Here is a 26,897-nt window from a genome sequence, read left to right as displayed (position 1 = left end):
CCGCCACCACCACCATCCCCCAGCCATCTCTCTGCCCCACTTTCATTCATACGCCTACCAGGTTCCGCCGAACGCCACCCTTCTTTCAATTCTCCGTTAATTACATATTTTTCTATTTATGTTCATCATTAGGCTAGTTAGATATGCATGTTGTAGTGGATTCTAGGTGGTTAGGTAGCCTAGGATGTAGTTAGTGGATTTAGGCCTAATTAATTGCGCTGTTCGTGCTTCTTGTTTTATAATTTTTGAAATTCTGCTATTGCTGTGATGTTAGTTTTGTTCATATGCTGTTCGTACTGTTCATGCTGCTATTGCGAATGTTCTTTCTTGTTCATACCTAATTGCAGTTTGTTTTAATTCATATGAACTGTCCTGCTTACTGTTTATTTTCCGGGAACATCCAATTTTAGCCGGAATGCTGCCCAATTTTCTGTAAACTATTTTGTTTCCATTCATGTCTTGGTTTTGGCACTTTGAACTCTGCTTTACTCTGCTTTTACCAAAACCAATTCATGAATACCAGGGCAAGCTTTCTTATTCTTTTTTATTTTCTGGTTCATAATCTGCATTTTTGATGTTTAGCTTCCAATTTTTGCTTCATCATCAATCTGATTCCCTTGTTTGGATTTGAGTTAACTGTAGCTTCTAATTGAGAATGCTTGTTACTTAGAAAATGTTCATCATGCCACTTACTCTAACCCACTTTTTACTAATTCACTAATTTTAACCTCCTAAACTCTTTTTTCATTTCTAACCAACCTAACCTTTCAACACATCTCTTCTAGTTTTTCACTATTCTCTTTAACCTTCTAACCAAGGCATGATGATAATTTTTCCTAATTAACATGATTTCTAATACATTTTGGATTGTTAATTTTTCTTCTCGGACTTTTAACTCCTATTCAATCCTTAATGCTCATTTACTTAACTCATTTTCATTACTCCACTGCTCCTTTGCCACTATATGCTTATTTTGTGATTTGCCTACTTGTTTTCCTGTTTTTATTATATCCTGTTTTTCTTTTTTTCAGGATGTCTGACACCCAAAGAAAAGGAAAGAGAAAGGCCACAACTGGCAAACGAAAAAGAGGAGAATCCTCCATGTCCATCCTGGACATCATGCATGATGACTCCTGGCAGGAGAAACACTTTACCCCGCAGGAGAAGGCTGACCAGCTACTCCCTGCCACTGATCCCATAAAGTTTGCAAACCGATACTGCGAGCTGAAGTATTCGGTGTTTGCAACCTCCAGGAACCTATACCTAGAGAGGACTTTGAAGATCACAGAAGAACTCCAGTAATATACCTCTGATCAGATCAAACAAAGAGGCTGGTTCTTCCTGGAGAGAAACCTGACTGAGGTCAGTACGTCTTGGGTAAGGGAATTTTACTGCAATTATTTCAAAACTTCCCCAGATGTAGTAAACCTAAGAGGAAAGCAGATACTGGTCACTGAAGAGGCTATAGAGGATGTTCTAAAGCTCCTGCCTAAATCTGATAAGCCAGATGGTTATCAACAGGCTGAGGAGGACATGCGCTTCATGAAATTTGACTGGGATGCTGTCAAGGCAAGGATCGCCCTTGACCCGACTGTTCCATGGGTCATGGGTCAGAACACCACCATGCCTAAGAGAATCAAGCGGATTTACTTAAATGATGAGGCTCGGCTAAGGCATCAGATCCTAAGCAACTTTATTATGCCGAGTACTCACGAGACGGAGCTACCTGCCGCTATGATCACCCTCCTATGGTGTGTGATGAAGGGTAAGGACCTGTACCTGCCACACTTCATTCGGTACTACATGGCCAGGGTCCACGTCCGAGGCACTCTCCCCTTTCCATATCTAATTACACAGCTTGGCCGTCGAGCTGACGTGCCTTGGGAGGATGCTGATGAGAAGCCACCGGCTACAGAATGCAAGAAAATTATCCCTCATAGCAGGAACTTTCTGGCTTTGGGCTATAGACCCCCATTCCTCACTCCTACTGATGAGACAGCCGCACCATCTGCCGGCCCCTCCTCCTTTACAGCCACCCCTGCACCTCCACCTACCTCAGAGCCAGTTTATCACTTAGTGCACCGACTGTTTCAGCAGCTAGACCAGACGGAGCGCCGCAGCTGACGGCGATACGAGAGATCTGAGCATCGCAGCAAGCGACGCTATGAGCACCTAAAGCTGATGATCCAGTCTGGCAGCGACATCCCCTCCGAGCCTGACACCCCATCAGAGCCATCTGAGGAGGAGGTGGATGATCACGAGACGGAGACCCATCCACAGAGAGAGGCTGCGCAGGCAGGCACGGAGCAGGCTGCATCACAGCAGGAGACCCCGCCTCAGATTCAGGCTGCAGACCCAGAGATCCCTATTCAGTCAGCACCTCCTCTGCAGCAGGCAGATCCTCAGACCACCACCACAGAGACTCCGGCTACCCATCCTTCCAGTGATGACACCCCTTCATACCCTGCTAAGTGAGCATCAGGGACGATGCTTCATTTTAAGTGTGGGGAGGTCGCCATCTCTGGCGTATATTTTTTGGTGAACTACTACAGACTCTTTTTACTTTATTATTTTTCTGTATTTTTCTCTTTATTTTTATTTTTATTTTTTCAGTACTTATACATTGCTATTTTCATGTATTTTTTACTATATTTCTGCATGTTGCACTTTAGTTCATATTTTAGCCATTTAGTTTAGTTGCAATTCTAACTTATTAGCTATAAAAAATGTGGATTAATTAGTATAGTTTACCCTTTTCAGCATAAGATAACTTAGTTTAAATTAAAAATATAAAAAGGAAGTAAACTAGAGACTTTAACAGAATAAAAACAACCCACACCTTGTATGTATAGCATTACATGTTAGTTAGTTAACAACATTTCATCAAGGAGAAACACCAGAACTTTAAAGCCACCTTAAGATTTACATTGAGAATAATGGGAACTCTTAATTTTTACTTGCTTGACATATACAACTGATATATGATTTTTGAGTTAGAGAACACATAGCCTATGAGTTTTGAGCTTAATTTCATGGTTACAATCAAACCATAATATTTTATTCCTGTGTGTTCCACCCTTCTTATTTATTCTGGTGTTCTTTACTTTGTTTTAATCTATATGTCCGATTATAGAATATAGATACATACCAAAAAAGTGATTGAGGCCATTGTTTGATTCTAGCTCACTATTCCCAAATTAGCCTACCTTTTACATCACCCTTGTTAGCCCCCTTGAGCCTTTAAATCCCCTCTTATTCTATAAACCACAATACTAGCCTTAAGCAGAAAAACAAAATAAAAATTCCAAGTTGAATCCTTGGTTAGCTTAAGATAGAAATTGTGTATTGTGTAAGTGTGGGAACCTTATGGGAACATGGATGATAGAAACAAAAGGGTAGAAAGTTAAAACGAATAAAAATTTTTATTTTTAAAAGTTTTGGGAAGCATGCTCATGTGAAATCAAAATAATTTAATTACCATGTGCAGATTAAAAAAAAATTATTTTTCAGTATTTAAATAAAGGGGATACAAAAGAATTCCCCAAATGCAAAATAAAGCGATGCACATGGGATAAAAATAAATAAAAATTAAAATATGAGCATGTAACATAAAAGGTGGGAAAAATGTGGGAGAATAGGTAAAGAAATTCTTGCTTTACAAAGTATGTATGTTAGGTGAGATCTTAGACTAAGCAAGGATTCACTTATTAGCTCACTTAGCCTTATACATATACCCTTACCTTTACCTTGGCCCCATTACAACCTTAATTAAAGACCTCATGATTTTTGTATGCCTATATTCTATAATTGTTGATTGGTTAGATGAAGAACAAAGTTATGGAAAGTAAGGATAAAAAGAAGAATAGAGTGATTAACCTAATAAACACTGAGTGACTAGAGAGTAAACACAAAATCCAGTGAGGGTTCAATAGCTCATCAACATATATCTCTGCTTAAATTGCTAATTGTCTTGCAAGTTTGTAAAATATTTTTCTTTCCCATCTCAATTATAAAAGTGCTTTATCATTATCTAAGGTTTGGCTATGCATATATGATTCATTGAGAATGTGAATTAATTTAACTATATGTAAGTTTTATATGCAAGTGAATAAAAATTAGAATTGCATGATTCATTTAGGTAGTTGCATTTAGAACAGATTGCATTGCATGAGATTCCACCACTTCAACCTTACCTTACTCTTTGTCTTGGATTTAGCATGAGGACATGCTATTGTTTAAGTGTGGGGAGGTTGATAAACCCATATTTTATGATATACTTTGTGCCTAATTTAAGTGATTTATTCAATCCTTCACTCACTTATTCATATAAATTGTATGGTTTTACTTTCCCTTCCTTATTATATGATGTATGTGAAAAACATGTTTTCTATGCTTTAAAAATAATTATTTTAATTACCCTTTACTTCCATTCGATGCCGTGATTCGTGTGTTGAGTAGTTTCAGATCTTCTAAGGCAGGAATGACTTAAAGGATGGAAAGAAAATATACAAAATTGGAAGGAAAGCATAAAATGGAGTTTTTGAAGAAACTGGCAGTGACGCGATCGCATGAGTGACGCGGCCCATGCCAGCGCGAAATGGTAGTGATGCAATCGTGTGATTGACGTGATTGTGCGCCTCAAGTGAAACACATATGACGCGGACGCATGACTGAAGCGACCGCGTGATAAGGAAAACTCCAAATGACGCGACCGCGTGACCCACGCGGACGCGTGACAGAGGCCACGCACCAGAAATTACAGAAAATGCTCCCAGCGATTTCTGAAGCTCTTTTTGGCCCAAATCCAAGTCCAGAAGGAACAGATCAGAGGTTATGAAGTGGGGGAATGCATCCATTCAGAGGGAGTCTCCAATTAGTTAGTATTCATGAATTAGATGTAGTTTTGAGGGAGAGGTTCTCTCCTCTCTCTTTTAGGATTTAGAATTAGGATTTCTTTTGCTTTCAAGATTATCTCTTTTTATCAGGTTAAACATTCCTTTTTATTTATCTTCTCAATTTAGTTTATAAATTCTTCCATGTTACAGATTTATCTTTGAATTAATGTTATTTGAGGTATTTCAGTTTATTATTGCTCTCTTTTATTTATGTTACTATTGCTTCCAATCTGAAGACATTTTTATTCTAGTAGATTTACTTTTTCCCTTTTGGTCTTGGTTAAGAAATCAATAACTCAGGAGTTATCAAACTCAACATGATTGATAATCGTTATCTTTGCTAATTGAATTGAACTTCAATAATCCCAATCTTTCTCTAGGAATTAACTAGGATTTGAAGATCAACTTAATTAGTCACTTGACATTCTCTTGCTCTAGTAAAGGTTAACTAAGTGGAATTAAGGTTCAATATTCATCATCATTGATAAGAATAACTAGGATAGGACTTCTAACTTCTCATACCTTGCCAAAAGTGCGTTTTACAGTTATTTATTTACTTTACAGTCTTTTACTTATTTTAATTGCAATTTAAATTACTTGTTCCTCATCTTCAAAACCCCGATTTACAATCTTCATAACCAATAATAAGAACATACTTCCCTGCAGTTCCTTCAGAAGACGACCCGAGGTTAAATACTTCGGTTATCAATTTATTAAGGGGTTTATTACTTGTGACAACCAAAACGTTTGTAAGAAAGGTTGATTGCTTGGTTTAGGAACTATACTTGCAACGAGAGTTTACTATAACTTCTAAACCATCAATCTTCAGTTCTTTCACCTGCGCTCCGAGATGATTGCCACAGATGCCACTGTGTACTTCTTCTAACACTTCCTTTGTGTTGGAAGTCGGTACACATTTTAACAATGGTGTTGAAATCCCTCTTTTGTATAGAGTATTGTTTATGATAGTGTAGTATTGTGCCTCCCTTTTTAACCTCTTTGCCTCCTTCTTATCTTTGGGGAGTGTTTCTGTTTTGAGGTAGTTAATTATAGGGGTCATCCATCCTTGATCCGGACTTGTTATAGCTAGGACTTTTTCTTCTTCCGAGATTGACGGATTCTGCAGCATTTCTTGGATGAGGCTTCTATTGTTGTCCCCTGGTTTGGTACTGGCTAGTTTTGAGAGTGCGTCAGCTCGGGCATTCTGTTCTCGGGGTATGTGGCGGACCTCATATTCCCCGAGTTGTCCGAGCTATTCCCTGGTTTTGTCCAGGTACTTTTTCATGGTGGGATCTTTGGCTTGGTAGCTCCCTACTATTTGTGAAGTGACTAATTGTGAGTCGCTGAAGATGATAAGCTTTTGAGCTCCAACCTCCCTAGCCAGTTTCAAACCAGCTAGTAGCGCCTCATATTCAGCTTGGTTGTTTGAGGCAAGGAACCCAAATTTGAGGGAAAGTTCGATTTGGGTTCCCTGGTCGCTTTCTATTATCACACCCGCGCCGCTTCCAGTTTTATTTGAGGAACCATCTACATAGAGATTCCATTCTATAGGGATTTCCGGGGTGTCTGTAAATTCTGCAATGAAGTCGGCCAGGTATTGTGATTTGATGGCTGTCCGAGCTTTATATTGAAGGTCGAATTCAGACAACTCGACTGCCCATTGCAAGATTCTGCCTGCTAAGTCTGTTTTCTGCAAAATCCCTTTTATGAGTTGGTTGGTTCAAACCCTAATGGTACGAGCTTGAAAATACGGACGTAGTCGTCGAAATGTTAGTATGAGAGCGTAGGCAAATTTTTCTATTTTTTGGTAGTTCAGCTCGGATCCTTGTAATGCTTTGCTGATGAAATATACAGGTTGTTGCCCACTGTCGTCTTCTTGGACTAATGCTGAAGCTACTGCCCGACTTCCTACCGCGAGGTATAATATAAGTGGTTCTCCTTCCCGTGGCTGAGATAGGATAGGTGGCTGTCCCAGGAATCTTTTGAAATCTTGGAAGGCCTGCTCGCACTCCGTTGTCCATTCAAACCTCTTTTCCTTTCTTAGAGTGGCGTAGAAGGGGAGAGATCTTATTGCTAATCCGGCTAGAAATCTGGACAAGGCTGCCAACCTTCTGTTGAGTTGTTGTACCTCTTTGACACAAGTCAGGCTCTTCATGTCGAGTATGGCCCGGCATTTGTCCGGATTTGCCTTGATTCCTCTTTGTGTGAACATAAAACCCAAGAATTTGCCAGCTTCTATTGCGAAGGTGCAGTTTGCAGGATTAAGTCGCATGCCATGCCTTCTTATAGTGTCGAATACTTGGGTGAGGTCGGACAGTAACGTCTCTTCACTCTGCGTCTTTATTAACATGTCGTCCACATAGACTTCCATGATTTTTCTGATGTGATCCGTAAAGGCCTTATTCATCAATCTCTAGTAAGTAGCTCCTGCGTTTTAAGTCCAAAAGGCATGACGACGTAGCAGTAGTTTGCTTTTGGGGTTAAGAATGAAGTTTTTTCTTGGTCGGGTGGGTACATCGGGATTTGATTGTATCCCGAATATGCATCCATAAACGAGAGGTATTTTTATCCGGAGGAGGCATCCACAAGAGCGTCGATACTTGGGAGTAGATAAGGATCTTTTGGGTAGGCTTTGTTGAGATCAGTGTAGTCGGTGCACATCCGCCACTTCCCATTTGATTTTTTCACCAAGACGACGTTAGCTAGCCATAGTGGGTACTTGACTTCTCTTATGAATCCTGCTTCCAGTAGAGCTTGTACCTGCTCTTCCACAGCTTGGGATCGTTCTGGTCCGAGCTTTCTACGTCTCTGTTGTACTGGCCAAGATCCTGGGTAGACTGCTAGCTTATGGCACATTAACTTAGGGTCTATGCCTGGCATGTCTGCAGCCTTCCATGCAAAGAGGTCGACGTTATCTCATAAGAACTGTACGAGAGATTCTTTTGTGTCTCCTTTTAGGATTGTACCGATATTGGTTGTTTTGTCTGGGATATCTCCGATATGGACTTTTCTACTTCGCCTTCGGGTTGTGGGCAGAGTCCTTCCCGTCTTTGAACTCCACCGAGTTCGATGGTGTGGAATTCTTTTCCTCTGCCTCTGAGGTTTAGACTTTCACTGTAACAGCGGTGCGCCGTCCTTTGGTCTGCTTTTATTGTAGCTATCCCTTCTGTAGTTGGGAACTTCATGCATAGGTGTGGGGTCGAGACTACTGCACCGAGCTGATTTAATGTTGTCCGACCTATTAAGGCATTGTAGGCTGAATTCACATCGATCACGATGTAGTCTATCTTAAGTGTTCTTGATTGGTTTCTTTTTCCAAAGGTTGTGTGTAGTGAGATGTATCCGAGAGGCTGAATTGGAGTGTCTCCCAGTCCGAACAGATTGTTTGGATATGCTCTGAGTTCTTTTTCTTCCAGGCCGAGTTTGTTGAAGGACGTTTTGAACAAGATGTCGGCGGAACTTCCTTGGTCTACCAGTGTGCGATGGAGATTTGTGTTTACCAGTATGATAGTGATGACCATGGGATCGTCGTGTCCCGAGATAATACCAGATGCGTCCTCTTTGGTAAAAGTAATTGTGGGGATGTCGGGTGCTTCCTCTTTTCCTTCGACATGATATACTTCTTTAAGATATCCTTTGCGAGATGATTTGGAGATTCCTCCTCCCGCGAATCCTCTGTGTATCATGTGGACATGTCTCTCTGGTGTACGAGGTGATCGCTCAGTTCGTACGACATCTTTGTCCCTTCTTCTTTTTCTTTGGTCATCGACTCGGTTAGCGAGGTACCGGTCTAATTTTCCTTCTCTTACTAGTTTTTCTTTGACATTTTTTTAAGTCAAAGCAGTCATTAGTGGAATGTCCACGGATTCGGTGGTACTCACAATATTCGGTCCAATTTCCTCCTCCTTTTTGCCTTTGAGAGGTCGAGCTGGGGGTATTTTTTCAGTATGGCAAACTTCTCTGTAGACATCCACAAGGGACACCCGAAGAGGGGTGTAATTGTGGTATTTTTTTATTTTTTCCCCATGTTGATCTTCTTTCTTTTTGGACTCTTTATCCTTATCTCGGGAGGAGTAGGTGAGTCCAGATTTCGAGGTCTCTCCTAGTCGAGAGTTTTCCTCCATGTTGATGTACTTCTCTGCTCGTTCTTGTACTTCGTTCAGAGATGTGGTGTGTTTTTTCGATATAGATTGGCTAAAAGGTCCCTCTCGCAAGCCATTGATGAGACCCATAATGGCGGCCTCTGTTGGTAGGCTTTGTATGTCCAGACATGCTTTGTTGAATCTTTCCATGTAGCTGCGGAGACTTTCCCGATCTCCTTGCTTGATTCCTAATAAACTTGGGGTGTGCTTAGCCTTGTCTTTTTGGATGGAGAATCTAGCCAGAAACTTCTTGGCTAAGTCGTTGAAACTTGAGATGGACGTAGGAGGTAGATTGTCGAACCATTTAATTGCTGTCTTTGTTAAAGTAGTTGGGAAGGCTTTGCAGTGAACTGCATCTGAGGCGTCGGTGAGGTACATTCTACTTTTGAAATTACTGAGATGATGGCTGGGATCTGCTGTGCCATCATACAAAGTCATGTCGGGAAGTTTGAAGTCTTTTGGAATTTTGGTCCTCATGATCTCTTTGGTGAATGGGTCTTGGTCCTTACGAGAGTCGTCTTCGTGCCCGGACCGAGTATTTTTTGGCTTTGAGATCTGCTTCGAGTTTTAGGAGCTTGTCCTCTAACTCGCGGCGTCGCCTAACTTCTCTTCCTAGATCTCTCTCAACTTCTTGTTGATGCTCCACCTCTTTTTCGAGTTGCTTTAAGCGATCTTGAAGTGCCCCATGGCCTCCTCGTTTGGCGAATTCTTGTCTTTGTTAGGTTGAGGAGTATCTTTTGGTGTAGTTTCCGCGTTTTTGTGCGGCGTCCTGTCTTCTAGATCAGAGTCGTGGTCATTGTCATGGTCGTCCGCCATGGTGGTGGGATGACTTCCAGATTTCCCGGCAATAGCGCTAATGTTCCTAGGGTTACCTGAAACTGTAGGTCGATCTCGGACGAGATCTTCTGTACTGGTCGAAGATGACGTGTCCGGCTGGTGGATGGTGGCCGGAGTGGTCGTGTCCGACTTGTTGGACTGGCTGCGCTGCTGATCTTTTGTCACTGGAGGGTGGTGGTACCTACAAGGGACTCCGATGCTTAAGTTAGCAAGGGTATTAAGCAGGTTTTTTAGTAGAATCAGAGTATGAGTTATACCTGGGTGCTCCAGTGTATTTATAATGATGTGGAGTGACCTTTTTAGATAAGATAAGTTAGTTATCTTATCTTATCTTATCTTTGAGTGATGTCATCTTATCTTCAAGGAAACCGCCCTTATCTCTGTAGGCTTGGGCTGCCTTTGGATTTGGGTCGTGTTCCTCTATTTGGGTCCTTATTGGGCCTTTGTAGCGATTTGGCCGAACTCTTGAAAAAGATGTCAGATGTTCCTGACCTGAAGAGGTCGGTTTGCTTATCGTCGATCATCCCGGGTCGGACATCTCGAGTTCTCGACCCAGGGTGTGAACATTAACATTACAACGATGCACTACAAAACTATTTATATGAACAAGGATACATGCAGCCACAATACTAACTAAGATTGGCACCTAACTGATTCAAATAATACCCAAACTTTTACTGTTGTACTGTTTTGTTTTGTTTTTTTTTTTTTTTTTTGGATTTTCTACAGTATCCTTTAACTTGGCAAGTCAAATACTAATTCGTCACGGATTTGAGCTCCATTTAAGGGTTTGTCACTGGCAAATTTCTGCATGTACAAGGTGGGATTCAAACTTCCAACACTTGTTTAAGCTGACTAGCGAACTAACCATTATACCAACCCAACTTAGTTTCTACTAATGAAACTCAATTTCAATACTTCTGCTAGACCCATATATATATATATATATATATATATATATATATATAGAATATACATTATTGATCCAGGCTCCGCTTGAGCTAATCAGGGGACAAGATAATCTTGTTTAGTGCTAGTCATATTCCTCCCCTGCATTGTTTCATTATAGTGTGACTATCTATGTATATGGTTTTAATTTTCACTTAGTGGACATGAGAATCGTAGAGAGAATTGAGAGAGTAGAGGAAGTTGAAGAGTGTGGCTCATAATCTAAAACTCTCCTCTTGCTGATTTTTTTTTGTTATTATTAATACTACTTTTACGTGTATTACTTTTACAACCTCTTTTCACTGACTGAGAAAGACAATTATTCTATTTCCTTGGAAAAAATTCTGGTCTGATTGAAACATGTTGAATATTTGACAGTGAATTGATTAAGCATCTGTGTTCCAAAATGATCTCGGCATATAATAAAAGAATTATTTCAAGGAATATAATATGATGGTATCTCATATACAGCATTAGATTTGTAACGCAACCTTGCACAATAAAGTATGCAATGATGGGTTTTTCAACCAAGAAACTTGTATCTTTTAGAGTTACAACTTACACATAGAAAACAAGAGGTAAAGAAAATAGGGAGCATGAAGAATGAAGTGTTTATTTGTCAATTTGGTTAAGTTTGCCCAAACCATTGCAGCGAGCACAAACGATTTGGGCTTGATCCTTACGTGCTGCATTTGCTCTCAATGTTGCTCCAGCCTTCCTAACAAACCCTGCTCCATCACATTCTGGACATCTGCCACATAAATGGATTTTATTAACCACTTTTTTTATATCTTAGTAAAAAAGAAATTTACATTATCAACCAAACCATTCATGCTAACTAGGTAATGTGAAAGACATTTATTTTTAAGGTAATGCTACGTGACTAAGTCATTTTAGTAATTAAATAATTAGTTAGTCTAACAACTTAAAAGATTAATAATAAGAAAAAAAAAAAGAAAAAAGAGAAACATAAAAAAAAAAAATTTAATGAGACTTAGTTATAAAAATAATGATAAAAATTTATATTTAATTGTTTTTATATAAAATTATTAGTTAAGAAATGTTAAATAATTTGATATGTTTAGACACCAAAAAAAAAAAATGACATATTTAACTAAATTATTATTGAATGATTCTGAATTATCAATTTTAGATGAAGACAACAATATATATATTTTTCACCAAAAATAATTTATTCACCAAGTATTTCTTTTTTTATATATATAGCGTTGCTACAAGTGTGCAAGTCATATGTAACCCAGTCAAATGTCTCTATTTTTTTTATTAACATTGATAACGCATAACTAAATGTGTGTATAAGATTAATTTATGGTGAGAATATATATATATATATATATATATATACATTAAACCCAATCTCGTTAAGAAACTCCATCCTCAATACATACCAAGCACTTCAGAATGTAAATCCAATTAATTAAGCAAACAAACAAATCTCATAAGCCATCTAATTAAGCAAGTATCACTACTACAACAAATTAAACATAAACTAATATTGTTCTTGAACCCAAGCAATTTTCACTACTATAATAAAATCAGTTTCAAAATAAATATAAATGTAAATTTATTATTGACTATGTAAGTAAATACTAATAATTGTTTAGAATTAAATCCTAACTTTAAATGTATATAAAATATAAATATAAAATAAGATAGAATTGAAGATATTAATATATTACGTGTCTTTGCGAGAGAAGACGATGGGGAAAGCAGTTCCAACAAGTGCGACAGCAATGGCACCAGCAACAAGGTAAGTGGTGCTATCTGCTGCTAAGTCTCCAACTGCAGAAACCACAACTGAAGATCCAATTTTATTCTTGATCTTCTTCTCATGATGAATCCTTCCACCGGTGCTAAATGCTACACTACCACTTCCATTTCCATTTGTTCCTGCAAATGGGATCTTAGTAATGCTGGGAATTATGGTTTGCAAGGGAATCATCGATGCCATGTTTGATCAAGAACAACGATGATCTTTAATTAATTTTCTATGGTTTGGAAAGTGAGAACTATGAAGTGATGGGTTGAGTTATTATTGGATTATTGGATGTAAGCGTGACACGTAGCATTGTTTTTGCAATAGGAGACGGTCTCTTTTCTTTTTATTTTTTATATATTGATTTTTCCGGAAATGAATTTGGATTTGGATAAGGCTATTTCATGTCTCACGATTCCTAGTGTTTTAGATAAGACATGGTGTAAAATCTGAAAATATCTCAACCATATATTAGAAACCAGTTTTTGGGCGCGCGTTTTATATTTCCATAAGAAATACATGTTTTTGGGTAGGGATGTATATAAAGTCAATTTATCTTAATTTGGATTTGGACTTAAATAATATCTAGGTCTATTTTTAAAATTTTTATCTAATTTTAGATTTAATAAAATTATATTATTTTTAGGTCATACTGAAATTAGATTTAGACAGAGAGAAGTTTGAATTTTGAAAAATTTAATATCAAAAAATTATGATGTATTTATTTATAAAAAAAATTACATTTATTACCGAAAAGTTAATATCCTCACTTGAACTTGAATTTGTTTATAAATTTTAGTTTCATGCTTCTTTGACGATGTATATTCTAATTCAACAAATATGATTAAAAACAAAATAATAAGCTTTTAATTAATATAACATAATATTGGAATTAATTTAAAACATATATACCTTTTTTAATCCTCTTAGGTAGCGTTTGGAAGAGAGACAGAGACTGAGAGACTGAGATTTAAAGACAGAGATTGAGAGACTGAAACTGAAATAAATTTCAATATTATATTTGATGTAAAGTGAGAGACAGAGATTGAGATAAAAATTAAATTCTAATTCAATTTGCATAAAAGATAAAGTTGAAATTAATTAATTAAAATTGGAGTATTTTAGGTATAAAATGTTATTAAAATTTCAATCTATGTCCTAAAAAATTTCAGTTCTCTATGTCCTTACTTTTTGGAGGTACTGAAATACTGAAATTTTAGAGATAGAGACTGAAATTTTAATACCAGTCTCTAGACTAACAAACATGATACTGAGTTCCAATCTTCCAGTCTCCATCCCAATACCTCAAAATAAACACTAACTTAGGGTGCACATAGACCGAGTGAAGCCAGGTTCGCCTTGACTTGGATCTGATCCTAAACCTTATCAATCACATCACAAACTCACTACCGGTCACAAGTCTAATATGAACAAAACTCTGTTGCGTAAAACAAAACTCCATAACATCTTGTAACATCGCACACTTACAAGCTTTACCTTCCGCATCCACCTACCGTGTCATAAGAACCAATGTATCGCTTGATATATCTAAAGGTCGCACGTGATACTGACACATATCTCGAGTTCACTCAGAAGGTCATAAGATTTTAGAAAGGAAGGACAAGCGACAAAGACAGTACTCATAAGAATTTGGAAGAATGAATAAAATTGCAAGTAAACAAGAAAGCACAAGCAATGAATTTTGCCAGAAAGGAATCAATTGGCAACTTTGAGGATAACTCTTGAATCAAAAAAATTCAATAGGATCAATAAGAAGAAAAATAGTGTATTAGTTTGAAACAGATTCAAGCTGAATCGAAAAGGTATGAGATTTTATAGAAGAAGAATGGTTAAAGACAATAGTGACGCATCGCAATGGAACAACTTCTGATTACCACAAGGGTTTCATAGCTCGTGGTAGAATATAAGATCAACAACAGTGTTACAAGAGTCTTAACATAACCAAGAGTGTAAATAGATCAAGATATGCATAAGGTACAGATTGTAAAGAAAAGAAATCTAAATTACACCTTAAGAAAAGAAAAAGGATAAATGACACATCAGATTGCATGGCATGATTAGAACGTATAAGCCAATATTACCTAATTAAATGAAGCACTTAACATTTTCAAAGATTCAAAGATCGGTGTCCCACCAAAACAGTTTCAATGTCATGTCAAGAGTACAAGATTCATGAAGAGAAGTATAATGACAAGGATAGACGTTCCTAGAGATTCAAACAGTAGTTTACAAATAAGAGGCGAACGTATTGAGAGTTTAAAGAACTTCAATGGAGACAATGAGAAAAAAGCTGTGCTTTCGTTAGAATTGAATTCAAGCTAAATCAAAGTATAAGATTCATAAGAAGTGAGTGATCAAAGTCAAAGATGTCATTTGCAAAGTTCAAGAGAATATTTAAGAATGCAATTGATTGAAATATCCATAAAGAATAAATAAATTTAAGTGGAAGATCATCTTACGTTATAAAAAGAGAAAATATGAAATAAACTTTAAAAGAATTAACAAAAGTATGAATGTTTGCGTTACTTCAAAACATATTTAGGTTGAAATAGGTTACATGAGATTTGTAAAGTGAGGGTTATTTAGAATAGAAACAAAATTTTTCTTCAAGAATACTAGAGTATACTTAGGTATATAACCAAACAAAGGTATGCATAAAATTGTAATAGGATCGGAAGAAAATCAAGTTTTTTTTTTGTCAAAACTATTTTTAAGGTAAAGATAGAATATGTGAAGTTTGAAAGATGGAATTTAATTGGGCTAAGGACCAAAAGTAATTTCATCAAATTTAAAGAATGGCTATGGATATAATCAAGCAAGAGAATATTTACTTGAAATTTCTTCAGAGAGAATAAGAAATTTCTTTAAAAAGGTTTAAAACCAAAATTCTGAGTGTATTCTTGAAATCGAAACCTCATAAGGATATTCAGGCAGATTGAGAGATGCAAGGAAGGAAATCCACCCACATTCCGATAAAGAAACTTAAATCAAAGTGTTCAAACAGGATTCACAATACATGACGAATTGAACAAGTTCAAAATTACATCAAGAATACATGAATCAAGAAGAAGAGTTTAAATAGATAAGGGCATGTACCCCAAGGAAATTAAACAGACATATGCAGTTAGGATGAAACGAGAATACTCATGAACAAAGGGATAGGGTTGGAAGATAATCTCAAACAAAGATTTCAATGTATGTTATGAAAGAAGAAGTTACAAGTTATCAATAGAATTTCAAGACACATAACAGAGTAACCTCGAGAATTAGCTCCTAACGTTCATAAACCGCGCGATATGCATTACTGATTACTTCCATTTCGCCTATGATAACCTGTTAACTTTTCCGTATACATAAACCATTAACATTAAGTTGGCCAGACTTATCATCAGCAGTTATGCAATGGTAAGCTAACAGCGTTAATCAAATAGACAGTCATGTGCATAAAGCTCTAATTATTGTTATCTAGACAAGACCTATAACATGACAGACACTCAGAGTATGCAATAAAATATAGTCAGTCCATTCCCAAGGCTCTAATCAGGATGAAATGCTCTGATACCATAATGTAACACCCTCACTATCCGAATGTCATACTTCCGGCTGCGCCACTCTGATAGCAAGAAGTATTACGACGATTTTATATACTTAATAATAAAATATAAGCCTTTTACCTGAAATCATATCACTGATTTCTTTGAAAAACCGAAATTACTTTAAAAAAAAAACAAACATGCATATATAACCGGAATTCAATCACATTACTCATACACACACACACACACACACACACACACACACACACACACACACACACACACACACACACACACACACACACACACACACATATATATATATATACCAGACTTCTTATACAAGTACTCACAAATATACATACATGTGTTTCATTACAAAACTTTCCTATCCCTCTTACAACAATATAATATTAATGGTGAGGGAAGAATAATATCTAAACCAAAACATCGTATAAGCAAAACGCAATAAAACTCTTTGGTACGCGAAATCGTGATTGTTCGTCCCCCTGCAATGGTACCGAAAACTTGGTGTGGGAGAACTTGATCTCACACTTTTTCTCACAACTACATGCAACTAACCAGCAAGTGCACTGGGTCGTCCAAGTAATACCTTACGTGAGTAAGGGTCGATCCCACGGAGATTGTTGGCTTGAAGCAAGCTATGGTCATCCTTGTAAATCTCAGTCAGGCGGATTCAATTGGTTATGAGGTTTTGATAATTAAAATATAAATAAAGCATAAAAAAAATAAAGTTACTTATGTAATTCACTGGTGGGAATTTCAGATAAGCGTATGGAGATGCTTTGTTGCTTCTGAACCTCTGCTTTCCTATTGCCTTCTTCCAACCATGCGTTACCTCCTTCCATGGCAAGCTGTATGATCCTCTCGGATGAAAACAAATCCATATGCGCTGTCACCGTACGGCTAATCATCAGTCGGTTCCCGCTAGCGTCGGAATAGGACCATTGTCCTTTTGCACACTGTCACTACGCCCAACATCGCAAGTTTGAAGCTCGTCACAGTCATCCCTTCCCAGATCCTACTCGGAATACTACAGACAAGGTTTAGACTTTTAGGATCTCAGGAATGCTGCCAATGGTTCTAGCCTATACAACGAAGATACTAATCTCACGGACTCGGTCCGTGTATTAGATATCCAAGAGAGTATACTCCAGCTGTCGTCCAATGACTACGTTGAACATCATGTAGATCGCTTTGTGGTTGTCAGGCACGCGATCTTAGCTAAGCGAGTAACGAAGATTGGGTGATTGTCATGGGTCACCCCTTCATTCTGACTTAACTGAATTAAGTACGAGAGTATATCTTGGAGAAGAAGTAGGCGTGAATTAAATAGAAAAACAGTAGTACTTGCATTAATTCATGAAGAACAGCAGAGCTCCACACCTTAATCTATGGGGTGTAGAAACTCCACCGTAGAAAATACATAAGTGAAAAAGGTCTAGGCATGGCCGAATGGCCAGCCTCCAAACGTTTACAATGGCACACGATTAACCAAAGATAAAAAAGTCCTAAAATAAATCTCTAAAAGTAGTTTTTATACTAAACTAATAACCTAGGTTTACAGAAAATGAGTAACTAAGTGCAGATAGTGCAGAAATCCACTTCCGGGGCCCGCTTGGTGTGTGCTTGGGCTTGAAGCTTTTTCGTGCTTAGGCTGTTCCTGGAGTTAAACTCCAGCTTTGGTGCCAGTTTGGGCCATCAATTCTCGAACAAAGTATGGACTATTATATATTGCTGGAAAGCCCAAGATGTTTACTTTCCAACGCAATTGAGAGCGCACCAATTGGGCTTCTGTAGCTCCAGAAAATCTACTTCGAGTGCAGGAGGGTCAGAATCCAACAGCATCTGCAGTACTTTTTCAGCCTCTGAATAAGATTTTTGCTCAGGTCCCTCAATTTCAACCAGAAAATACCTGAAATCACAGAAAAATACACAAACTCATAGTAAAGTCCAGAAATGTGATTTTTTCATAAAACTAATAAAAATATAATAAAAAATAACTAAAACATACTAAAAACTATGTAAAAACAATACCAAAAAGAGTATAAATTATCCGCTCATCACAACACCTTAAAGATAAAGCTATAGGTGGGTGAGAACCTAACCATACAGTCTCACTACTGAGTTTCAGAATTGTCATAAGAAGATATTTAATAAGTGATACGCGAAAACTTGCCTCTCAACAGATTTCCTTCCGGCAAGTGCAGCGGATTGTCGTCAAGTAAAAACTCACTGTAGAGTGAGGTCGAATCCCACAGAGATTGGTAGATCGATCAATTTTAATTGAAGAATTAAGCTAGTTGAGCTAAATCGGAATTGAAATTTAGATTTGCAGAAAAGTAAATTGTCGGGAAACTTAAATTGCAAGAAATTAAAGGAATAGAAAATTAAATTGCAGGAAATTAAAGTGCAGAAGCTTAAATTGCAAGAAAGTAAATGGGAATAGGGATTTAGCATGAAATTAAAGAAGCAGAATATAAAAGAAATGGTAGATCAGAGAGGGAGAATCATTGGGGTCAGGAGATGTAATAATTCTCCGGATCAAGTTCATTTTCATCTCTTCTGCAATCAATGCATTCATTGATCTCCTTGGCAATCTTAAGTGATTGGATCCCAATTCCTTGGCTCACCAATCTCTCTAAGCATGATCATTGCCCAATTCCTTGATTTAAGTGCTCATGGAAAGAGATGAAGTTTGGTCACTGATTATACCACACAAATTCATAGATCAAAGTGTTAGTAGGATTACATGTCACTATATCCATCCAAACCCCAATCTAATCCAATGTGAGAAAGCATTTCTAGCATGATCTCCTCATTCCTCTTCCAAGGTTCCAAGGAGATCCAATTATGAATAGCTTCTTTCCCAAGATAACTATCTAATTGGATGAAGAACAATAGCTTTCAAGCAAAATCAAGAGAAAAGAAAGAAGAAGATGAATGAAAACTAATATTGATCCATTGAATTATACAGAGCTCCCTAACCCAATGAAATGGGGTTAGTTGTTCATAGCTCAATTCAACTTTACAGAAAAAGAAAAGGGCAGAAAGAAATAAAGAAAGTACAAAAGAAAGAAAAATTGCAGAAAAAGAAAGTACATCAAACTAAAGAAAAAATTGCAGAGGAAATGAAATCAGGGTCTGAACCCCCAGAGCCCCTTCAGGGCCTCCCGAAAGCTCCTTTCAATCTTCAACAATTCTTCTATTTATAAACATCTTCTCATCTTCAATTGGATCAAGTATTTGGATGTGGGCCTTGGCCTTGATTGAAGCAACGAGGAATGATTCTTAGTGATGGGCATTGGCAACTAACTTTCATATTCTGTATAGGTGCAATTTGGAATTGAATTGGCTTTAACGTTGGTGATCACGTTTGAGGGAAAACATTGAGCCAAACGTCCTTTGAAAAATGGTTTCTGGTTTGCTGTCATTGACGTTTGACTCAATGTTGGAGGGCCAACGTTCTACTATTCACGCGTACACGTGACCTACGCGTACGCGTGCGCATGGTTGGGCTGAAAAAGTATGTTCACGCGTACGCGTCATTAACGCGTACGCGTCGATGCAAAATTCCCAACTCCCATTTCTAAAATTTTATCGCGGACGTTGGAGGCTAACATTTTAGGTAACGTTGGACCTCCAGCGTTCGCACATCCACGTGTGTGTGTCACCTACGCGTGGGCGTGGATGCCAAATTTTCAAGTTCCAAACTGAATGTTGCAAATCAAGCTTTGGGACGTCACTTTGTCCTCTTGTCAACGTTGCAAATTTCATGCCCACTATAGACTATTATATTTGGTTGGAAAGCTCTGAATGTCAGCTTTCTAACCCAACTGAAATCACCTCAATTGAACATTTGCAACTTAAGTTATGCTCCTTTGAAGGGGACAGGGTCGCTGGCGTCGGAGTGCAACGTTGGACCTCCAACGTTTGAGCCAACCTTGGGAACATTGCCAGATTTGGAAGCTAAAACGTGCTATCCACCCCCGTACTATTACATATTATTGGAAAGTCCTGAATGTCTACTTTCCAATGCCGTTGAAATCGTATCATTTGGAGCTCCACAGCTCGAGTTATACGCCATCGAAGGTGCAGAGGTCAGCTGGCCTTACTACAGGTTGGTACCATATTCGTTTATGCACTTTTCGGGGCAGTTTTATCCCTCAATTTGGGTGTCCACCATGTAGTGCCATATATGCTTGGAAAGATCTTGATTCCTACTTTCTAATTCTTTTGGAATCACCTCATTTGGAGCTCTGTAGCTCAAGTTATTTTTGTTGGAAGTATACCCCTTCAGGTTGTGGGGAGTGACGTTTCCAGCAATGTTGGAGCAGCAACTTTGGCTCCAACGTTGCTTCCCTTTGCCTCCTCTCATGGCCTTCTTGTTGTTTCTTTTCCTTTCCTTTCCTTTTCTTAGCTTCCTTTCCACCTATCATTAACCAAACAAAATGCATGAAAGCTTTGCTAATCTCACAAGAAATTGCATCATTCATAATCAACAAGTAAACATAGCAAAATTCTTATGAAAATGCTTCAGAATAACAATGTTTGATTAAATCAAGGCATGCATGAATGTCTCATCCAAATACCTACTTATTGCCTAAGAAATGCATAAAACTACTCTAAAACAAACTAAAAATGGCTTGTGAAACTAGCCAAGATGCCATGGCATCACAACACCAAACTTAAATTTTGCTTGTCCTCAAGCAAGTGATAAAACATGAAAATACAAGAGATACAAGTCCTTATTCAGAGAATTCAAATCCTTGGTTCGTGGAGTTTCATGCATGGCAACTTAGGTTCATGTTCATGCTGGTTTCTAGGCTCTCATATGCTCTTGAACTCTCACTCTATTGCCTTCTATGAGACTTTTATTTTTGATCCTTAACTTCTCTGTTTTTGTTTTCTTTTCTTCTTTAGAGCTTATTACTTTTTGTAGCTAAGTGTTCTGTGTTGAGACAAATCTTTAGGATAGGCTTTCGGCTAACACTCCTGAACCAGTTGGTTCAAGGTGCTAGGTGTTGAAACACCCCTAAGGACTTAATCACCCAAGTCTCTCCTCAGCACATACACACCATAGGCACATGCTTTGTTATTCATTCCTTAGACCTTGGTGTCCAGCACCTCTTTGGTTGCTAAATATTTTGTGATAAGGTTGCTCTTGATAGTGGACTTTCAGTTGACAATCCCAGGTTAGTTAACCTAAGTTGTTAAGTGATGAAGCACTCCTAAGAACCTACTCATCCAAGCAGATCCTTGCATAAAAACACCACAGACACATGCCTCAAGGTTCAAACTATTGGTGCCCAGCTTTATTTGCTCTTTTCTTTCTTTTTCATTCTCTTTCTCTCTTTTTAGGATCTTTATTAATTCATTTAAGTCTCATAAAATGCACTTCAAGCTCATAATTCAAGAGATATCTTAGCCCTTTACCTTATTGATGAACCAACTTAGCTAACAAATACCACCACAGCAAATTCTCATAGTTTCTTTTATTAAGCTCAAGGACACAGCATACAATTCAAGCAAAGAGAAAATGAAGCAGGTACTTAGACTAGCACACTTATGACAGAATTAAAGAAAATAAACACTCAATTCTAATGACTTAAACTAAAGAATACCTATCAACAGGGGCACATTCAAACTTCCAATTTAAACATTCCAAAGCAGATGGAATTAAGTAACAATACAACCTCTTGGTGGTGCCTTCTAGCTCTCCCTTTGTCATCATCATCCATAGCTTTTGTGTCCTTCTTTTTCTTCTTAACTGATGGTGTGTATTCCTTCCAAGAGATTGATTGAATTCCTACAAAATTATTGGAAGTTGCTTGTTCCCCAAGCACTTGAGAGATTGTTAGCATGCATGTATGCTTGTGATTTTCTAAACTTAAGTTAGTGTGTGAACACCAAACTTAGTTCCTTGCCTAATGCAGTAAATTGAATACATGCAGAGAACCTCATGTGCTTTTATTAAGAAAACAACTATGAACTAGAAAAACAAACTATGAACTAGAAATTAAATTATTGTTAAGTAGTTTCCCTGATTGGTTGGAGCTAGTGACTAGTCATGTTGAGGGTTACAATGTGTTCTTTAATGAAATCTTTGGTGGAACACCAAACTTAGAATTACACATTCACCCTTGGATTGTTTTGGTGTGGAACACCAAACTTAGCTCCTTGCAATACAAAGAATCTACTTAACTCTTTTATTGAATTAACTAGGAAAAGAAAGCTACCTTTGGTTGGGTTGCCTCCCAACAAGCGCTCTTTTAATGTCATTAGCTTGACATTTTGGTCATGAATTTCTTCATCTTCTTCCAGTTTGTTAAGAGGAATGACCTCTAGTGGAAAAAAGAGCTAGTTGATGCCCCTTGTTGTGAGTGCTTCCTTCCAGCAAGCTTTCTTTTGTGATTGGCCTGAGTGAACTTGCTTGTTGGATCAGGAGTTGGATTGTTCTTTGACATTCTCTTCTTCATGGATATGGTCCCTTGTTTCTCGGTCACAATCCTCATTTTAGTGCTTGTTTCTACTGCCTTCACATCTTTGATCTTAGAACTTGGGTGTTGTTGGACAATTGGGGCATCTTTTTTATCAACAGCTTCTTGAATTGGTGGCTCACTTGGTACAAGGATATCTTTCACTTGCTCTACCAATTCCTCAATTTCACCCTCATTAAGCACTTCTCCACTCCTTAGACTGATGGCATGATATTCTTCCCTGGCCAAGGAAAGACATTGGTTGATTCCTCAATAAAATGTTGTGCCAATTGTCTCATTTGCTCTTCCTGATTTCTCCTTGAGATCTCCACATCTTCAATCACCTCTCTTATATTTTGCCCTAAAAACTCACTGAGTTGGGCAATGAAGTGGTATCTCTTGGAGAGTTCTTCTATTGCAACTTCTAGGAGATTTTGTGGAGGTGCATTGGTTGGACAATTACAGGATGTTAGTCCTTGATACATGGGGTATGCAACATTAAAATCCCTTTCCAAGTCAAAATTTATGCAGTTGCATAATAATATGAACTATGTTGTGGCTCTGGAAAGTACCCCATTTCAGCTTCTTGATGCTCCCACCCACCATGAGCATAATAACATGAATCATTCTGTGGTGGTGAGGAGTTTCTCCTGAATTTTGATTGACCAGAATATGATTGATGCTTCCTTCTTTCTTGCAAGATGCCCTGTCTCAAACAATAATCACCAAAAGATATTGGAATTTCCATAATGAGGCAATATCACAAACAGCTAGTGGTTAGTGTGCTAAAAAGTAAATGAACAAAGAAAAATAACTCAAAGTGCCAAAAATAGCAGTAACAAACTAAAACCAAAAACTATTAACAAAAGAAAAGAAAAATTGCTCAATCTAGTTATCCTCCAATTTAATCATTGTCAATACAAAACCAATCCCCGGCAACGGCGCCATAAACTTGATACGCAAAAACTTACCTCTCAATAGATTTCCTTCCGGCAAGTGTACCGGATTGTTGTCAAGTAAAAACTCACTGTAGAGTGAGGTCGAATCCCATAGGGATTGGTAGATCGATCAATGTTAATTGAAGAATTATGCTAGTTAAGCTAAATCGAAATTGAAATTTAGATTTGCAAAAAAGTAAATTGTCGGGAAACTTAAATTGCAAGAAATTAAAGGAATAGAAAATTAAATTGCAGGAAATTAAAGTGCAGAAGCTTAAATTGCAATAAAGTAAATGGGAATGGGGATTTAGCATGAAATTAAAGAAGCAAAATATAAAAGAAATGGTAGATCAGAGAGGGAGAATCATTGGGGTCAGGAGATGTAATAATTCTCCGGATCAAGTTCATTTTCATCTCTTTCGCAATCAATGCATTCATTGATCTCCTTGGCAATCTTAAGTGATTGGATCCCAATTCCTTGGGTCACCAATCTCTCTAAGCATGATCAATTGCCCAATTCCTTGATTTAAGTACTCATGGGAAGAGATGAAGTTTGGTCACTGATTATACCACACAAATTCATAGATCAAAGTGTTAGTAGAATTACATGTCACTATATCCATCCAAACCCCAATCTAATCCAATGTGAGAAAGCATTTCTAGCATGATCTCCTCATTCCTCTTCCAAGGTTCCGAGGAGATCTAATTATAAATAGCTTCTTTCCCAAGATAACTATCCAATTGGATGAAGAACGAAAGCTTTCTAGCAAAATCAAGAGAAAAGAAAGAAGAAGATGAATGAAAACTAATATTGATCCATTGAATTACACAGAGCTCCCTAACCCAATAAAATGGGGTTAGTTGTTCATAGCTCAATTCAACTTTATAGAAAAAGAAAAGTGCAGAAAGAAATAAAGAAAGAAAAATTGCAGAAAAAAAGTACATCAAACTAAAGGAAAAATTGCAGAGGAAATGAAATCAGAGTCTGAACCCCCAGAGCCCCTTCAGGCCTTCCGAAAGCTCCTTTCAATCTTTAACAATTTTTCTATTTATAAACATCTTCTCATCTTCAATTGGATCAAGTATTTGGATGTGGGCCTTGGCCTTGATTGAAGCAATGAGGAATGATTCTTAGTGATGGGCATTGGCAACTAACTTTTATATTCTATATAGGTGCAATCTGGAATTGAATTGGCTATAACGTTGGTGATCACGTTTGAGGGCAAACGTTGAGCCAAACGTCCTTTGAAAAATGGTTTCTGGTTTGCTGTCATTGACGTTTGACTCAACGTTGGAGGGCCAACGTTCTGGTATTCACGCGTATGCGTGACCTACGCGTACGCGTGAATGGTCAAATTTTCCATTTCACACGTGCACGTGCCGTACGCGTGCGCGTGGTTGGGCTGAAAAAGTATGTTCACGCATATGCGTCATTGACGCGTACGCGTCGATGCAAAATTCCCAACTCCCATTTCTGAAATTTTATCGCAGACATTGGAGACTAACATTTGAGGTAACGTTGGACCTCCAACGTTCGCACATCCACGCGTGCGCGTCACCTACGCGTGTGCGTGGATGCCAAATTTTCAAGTTCCAAACTGAATGTTGCAAATCAAGCTTTGAGACGTCAATTTGTCATCTTGTCAACGTTGCAAATTTCATGTCCACTATAGACTATTATATATGGTTGGAAAGCTCTGAATGTCAGCTTTCTAACCCAACTAGAATCACCTCAATTGGACATCTGCAACTCAAGTTATACTCCTTTGAAAGGGACAGGCTCGCTGGCATCGGAGTGCAACGTTGGAGGCAATGTTGGACCTCCAACATTTGCGCCAACGTTGGGAACATTGTCAGATTCGGAAGCTCAAACGTGCTATCCACCCCATACTGTTACATATTGTTGGAAAGCCCTGAATGTCTACTTTCCAATGCCGTTGGAAGCGTATCATTTGGAGCTCCAAAGCTCGAGTTATACTCCATCGAAGGTGAAGAGGTCAGCTGGCCTTACTACAGGTTGGAACCATGTTCGTTTATTCACTTTTCAGGGCAATTTTCTCCCTCAATTTTAGTGTCCACCATGTAGTACCATATATTCTTGGAAAGCACTTGATTCCTACTTTTTAATGCTTTTGGAATCACCTCATTTGGAGCTCTGTAGCTCAAGTTATTCTTGTTGGAAGTTACCCCTTCAGGCTGTGGGGAGTGACGTTTCCAGCAACGTTGGAGCACCAACTTTGGTTCCAATGTTGCTTTCCTTTGCCTCCTCTCATGGCCTTCTTGTTGCTTCTTTGCCTTTTCTTAGCTTCCTTTCCACCTATCATTAACCAAACAAAATGCATGAAAGCTTTGCTAATCTCACAAGAAATTGCATCATTCATAATCAACAAGTAAACATAGCAAAATTCTTATGAAAATGCATCAGAATAACAATGTTTGATTAAATCAAGGCATGCATGAATGTCTCATCCAAATACTTACTTATTGCCTAAGAAATGCATGAAACTACTCTAAAACAAACTAAAAATGGCTTGTGAAACTAGCCAAGATGCCATGGCATCAATAAGAAAATCATTTTCAAGCTCAGTGATTATTGTAGACTTATGAATCCTTTGAAAATCGATGGTTTAACCATAAAAAATTCAAAAACTTTTTAAAGGAAATCAGTTAATAAACCAGAAATCCAAACTCCCTTTTTAGATAAAAGAATCTTAAAATATTCCTAAAAGTATGTATGACCAACTTGTTCCAAACATATGTTCATTAAGTCTATACTGAACCAGCTTGATATTTCATACTTTACTAAACCACAACACAAATCATTCACGGCCTTCGGTCCATCACATAATCAATCATGGCTTCAGGCCCAAACAGCTCAATCAACATCTAATTCACCACAACCTAACTAATTTCAGTCATAAACACAAGTAATGAGGTTCAAAAACAATCAAGAGTAGTTATGTCAAGTATAGCAATTAGCAAATTAACAGAATTATTCACATAGGCAAACCAATTACAATATGCATATCCAAACAGTGTCATATAGATGCATATGATGAATGCCTATCCTATGGATAATGAGCTTATCTGTCAGTTATACAGCCAACACGACATGTCCTGGTAGCTAACCATGGGACAGTCCCTCTGTACGCGCATCCCCAAGCTCATTAATATCCATGGGAAAAATCCTAAGCTCATCCATGGGGAGAGACAAAGCTCCAATCTCAAATTCATATATATATGCATGCCCATAGGGGAACCTGGGGAATTAAAGTGCCTGGTCACATCTTACGTACAGAGGGT

General features: G+C 37.9%; 1 protein-coding gene across 1 annotated transcript; it reads right to left on the bottom strand.

The window, feature by feature from the left end:
* Positions 1-11,242: 11,242 nt before the first annotated feature.
* LOC107639521 (uncharacterized) lies at positions 11,243-12,992 on the bottom strand. The gene is made up of 2 exons (XM_016343055.3): positions 12,523-12,992; positions 11,243-11,573 (listed from the first exon to the last, which is right to left on the bottom strand). The coding sequence occupies exons 1-2, from the start codon at positions 12,792-12,794 to the stop codon at positions 11,435-11,437; spliced, it is 411 nt and encodes a 136-aa protein (XP_016198541.1). The 5' UTR covers positions 12,795-12,992; the 3' UTR covers positions 11,243-11,434.
* Between the last annotated feature and the right edge of the window lie 13,905 nt (positions 12,993-26,897).

The sequence above is a fragment of the Arachis ipaensis genome, chromosome B4, assembly GCF_059453495.1.
Source record: "Arachis ipaensis isolate K30076 ecotype BB chromosome B4, ASM5945349v1, whole genome shotgun sequence".
Taxonomy (NCBI): domain Eukaryota; kingdom Viridiplantae; phylum Streptophyta; class Magnoliopsida; order Fabales; family Fabaceae; genus Arachis; species Arachis ipaensis.
This window is presented reverse-complemented; position numbering and strand designations above follow the sequence as displayed.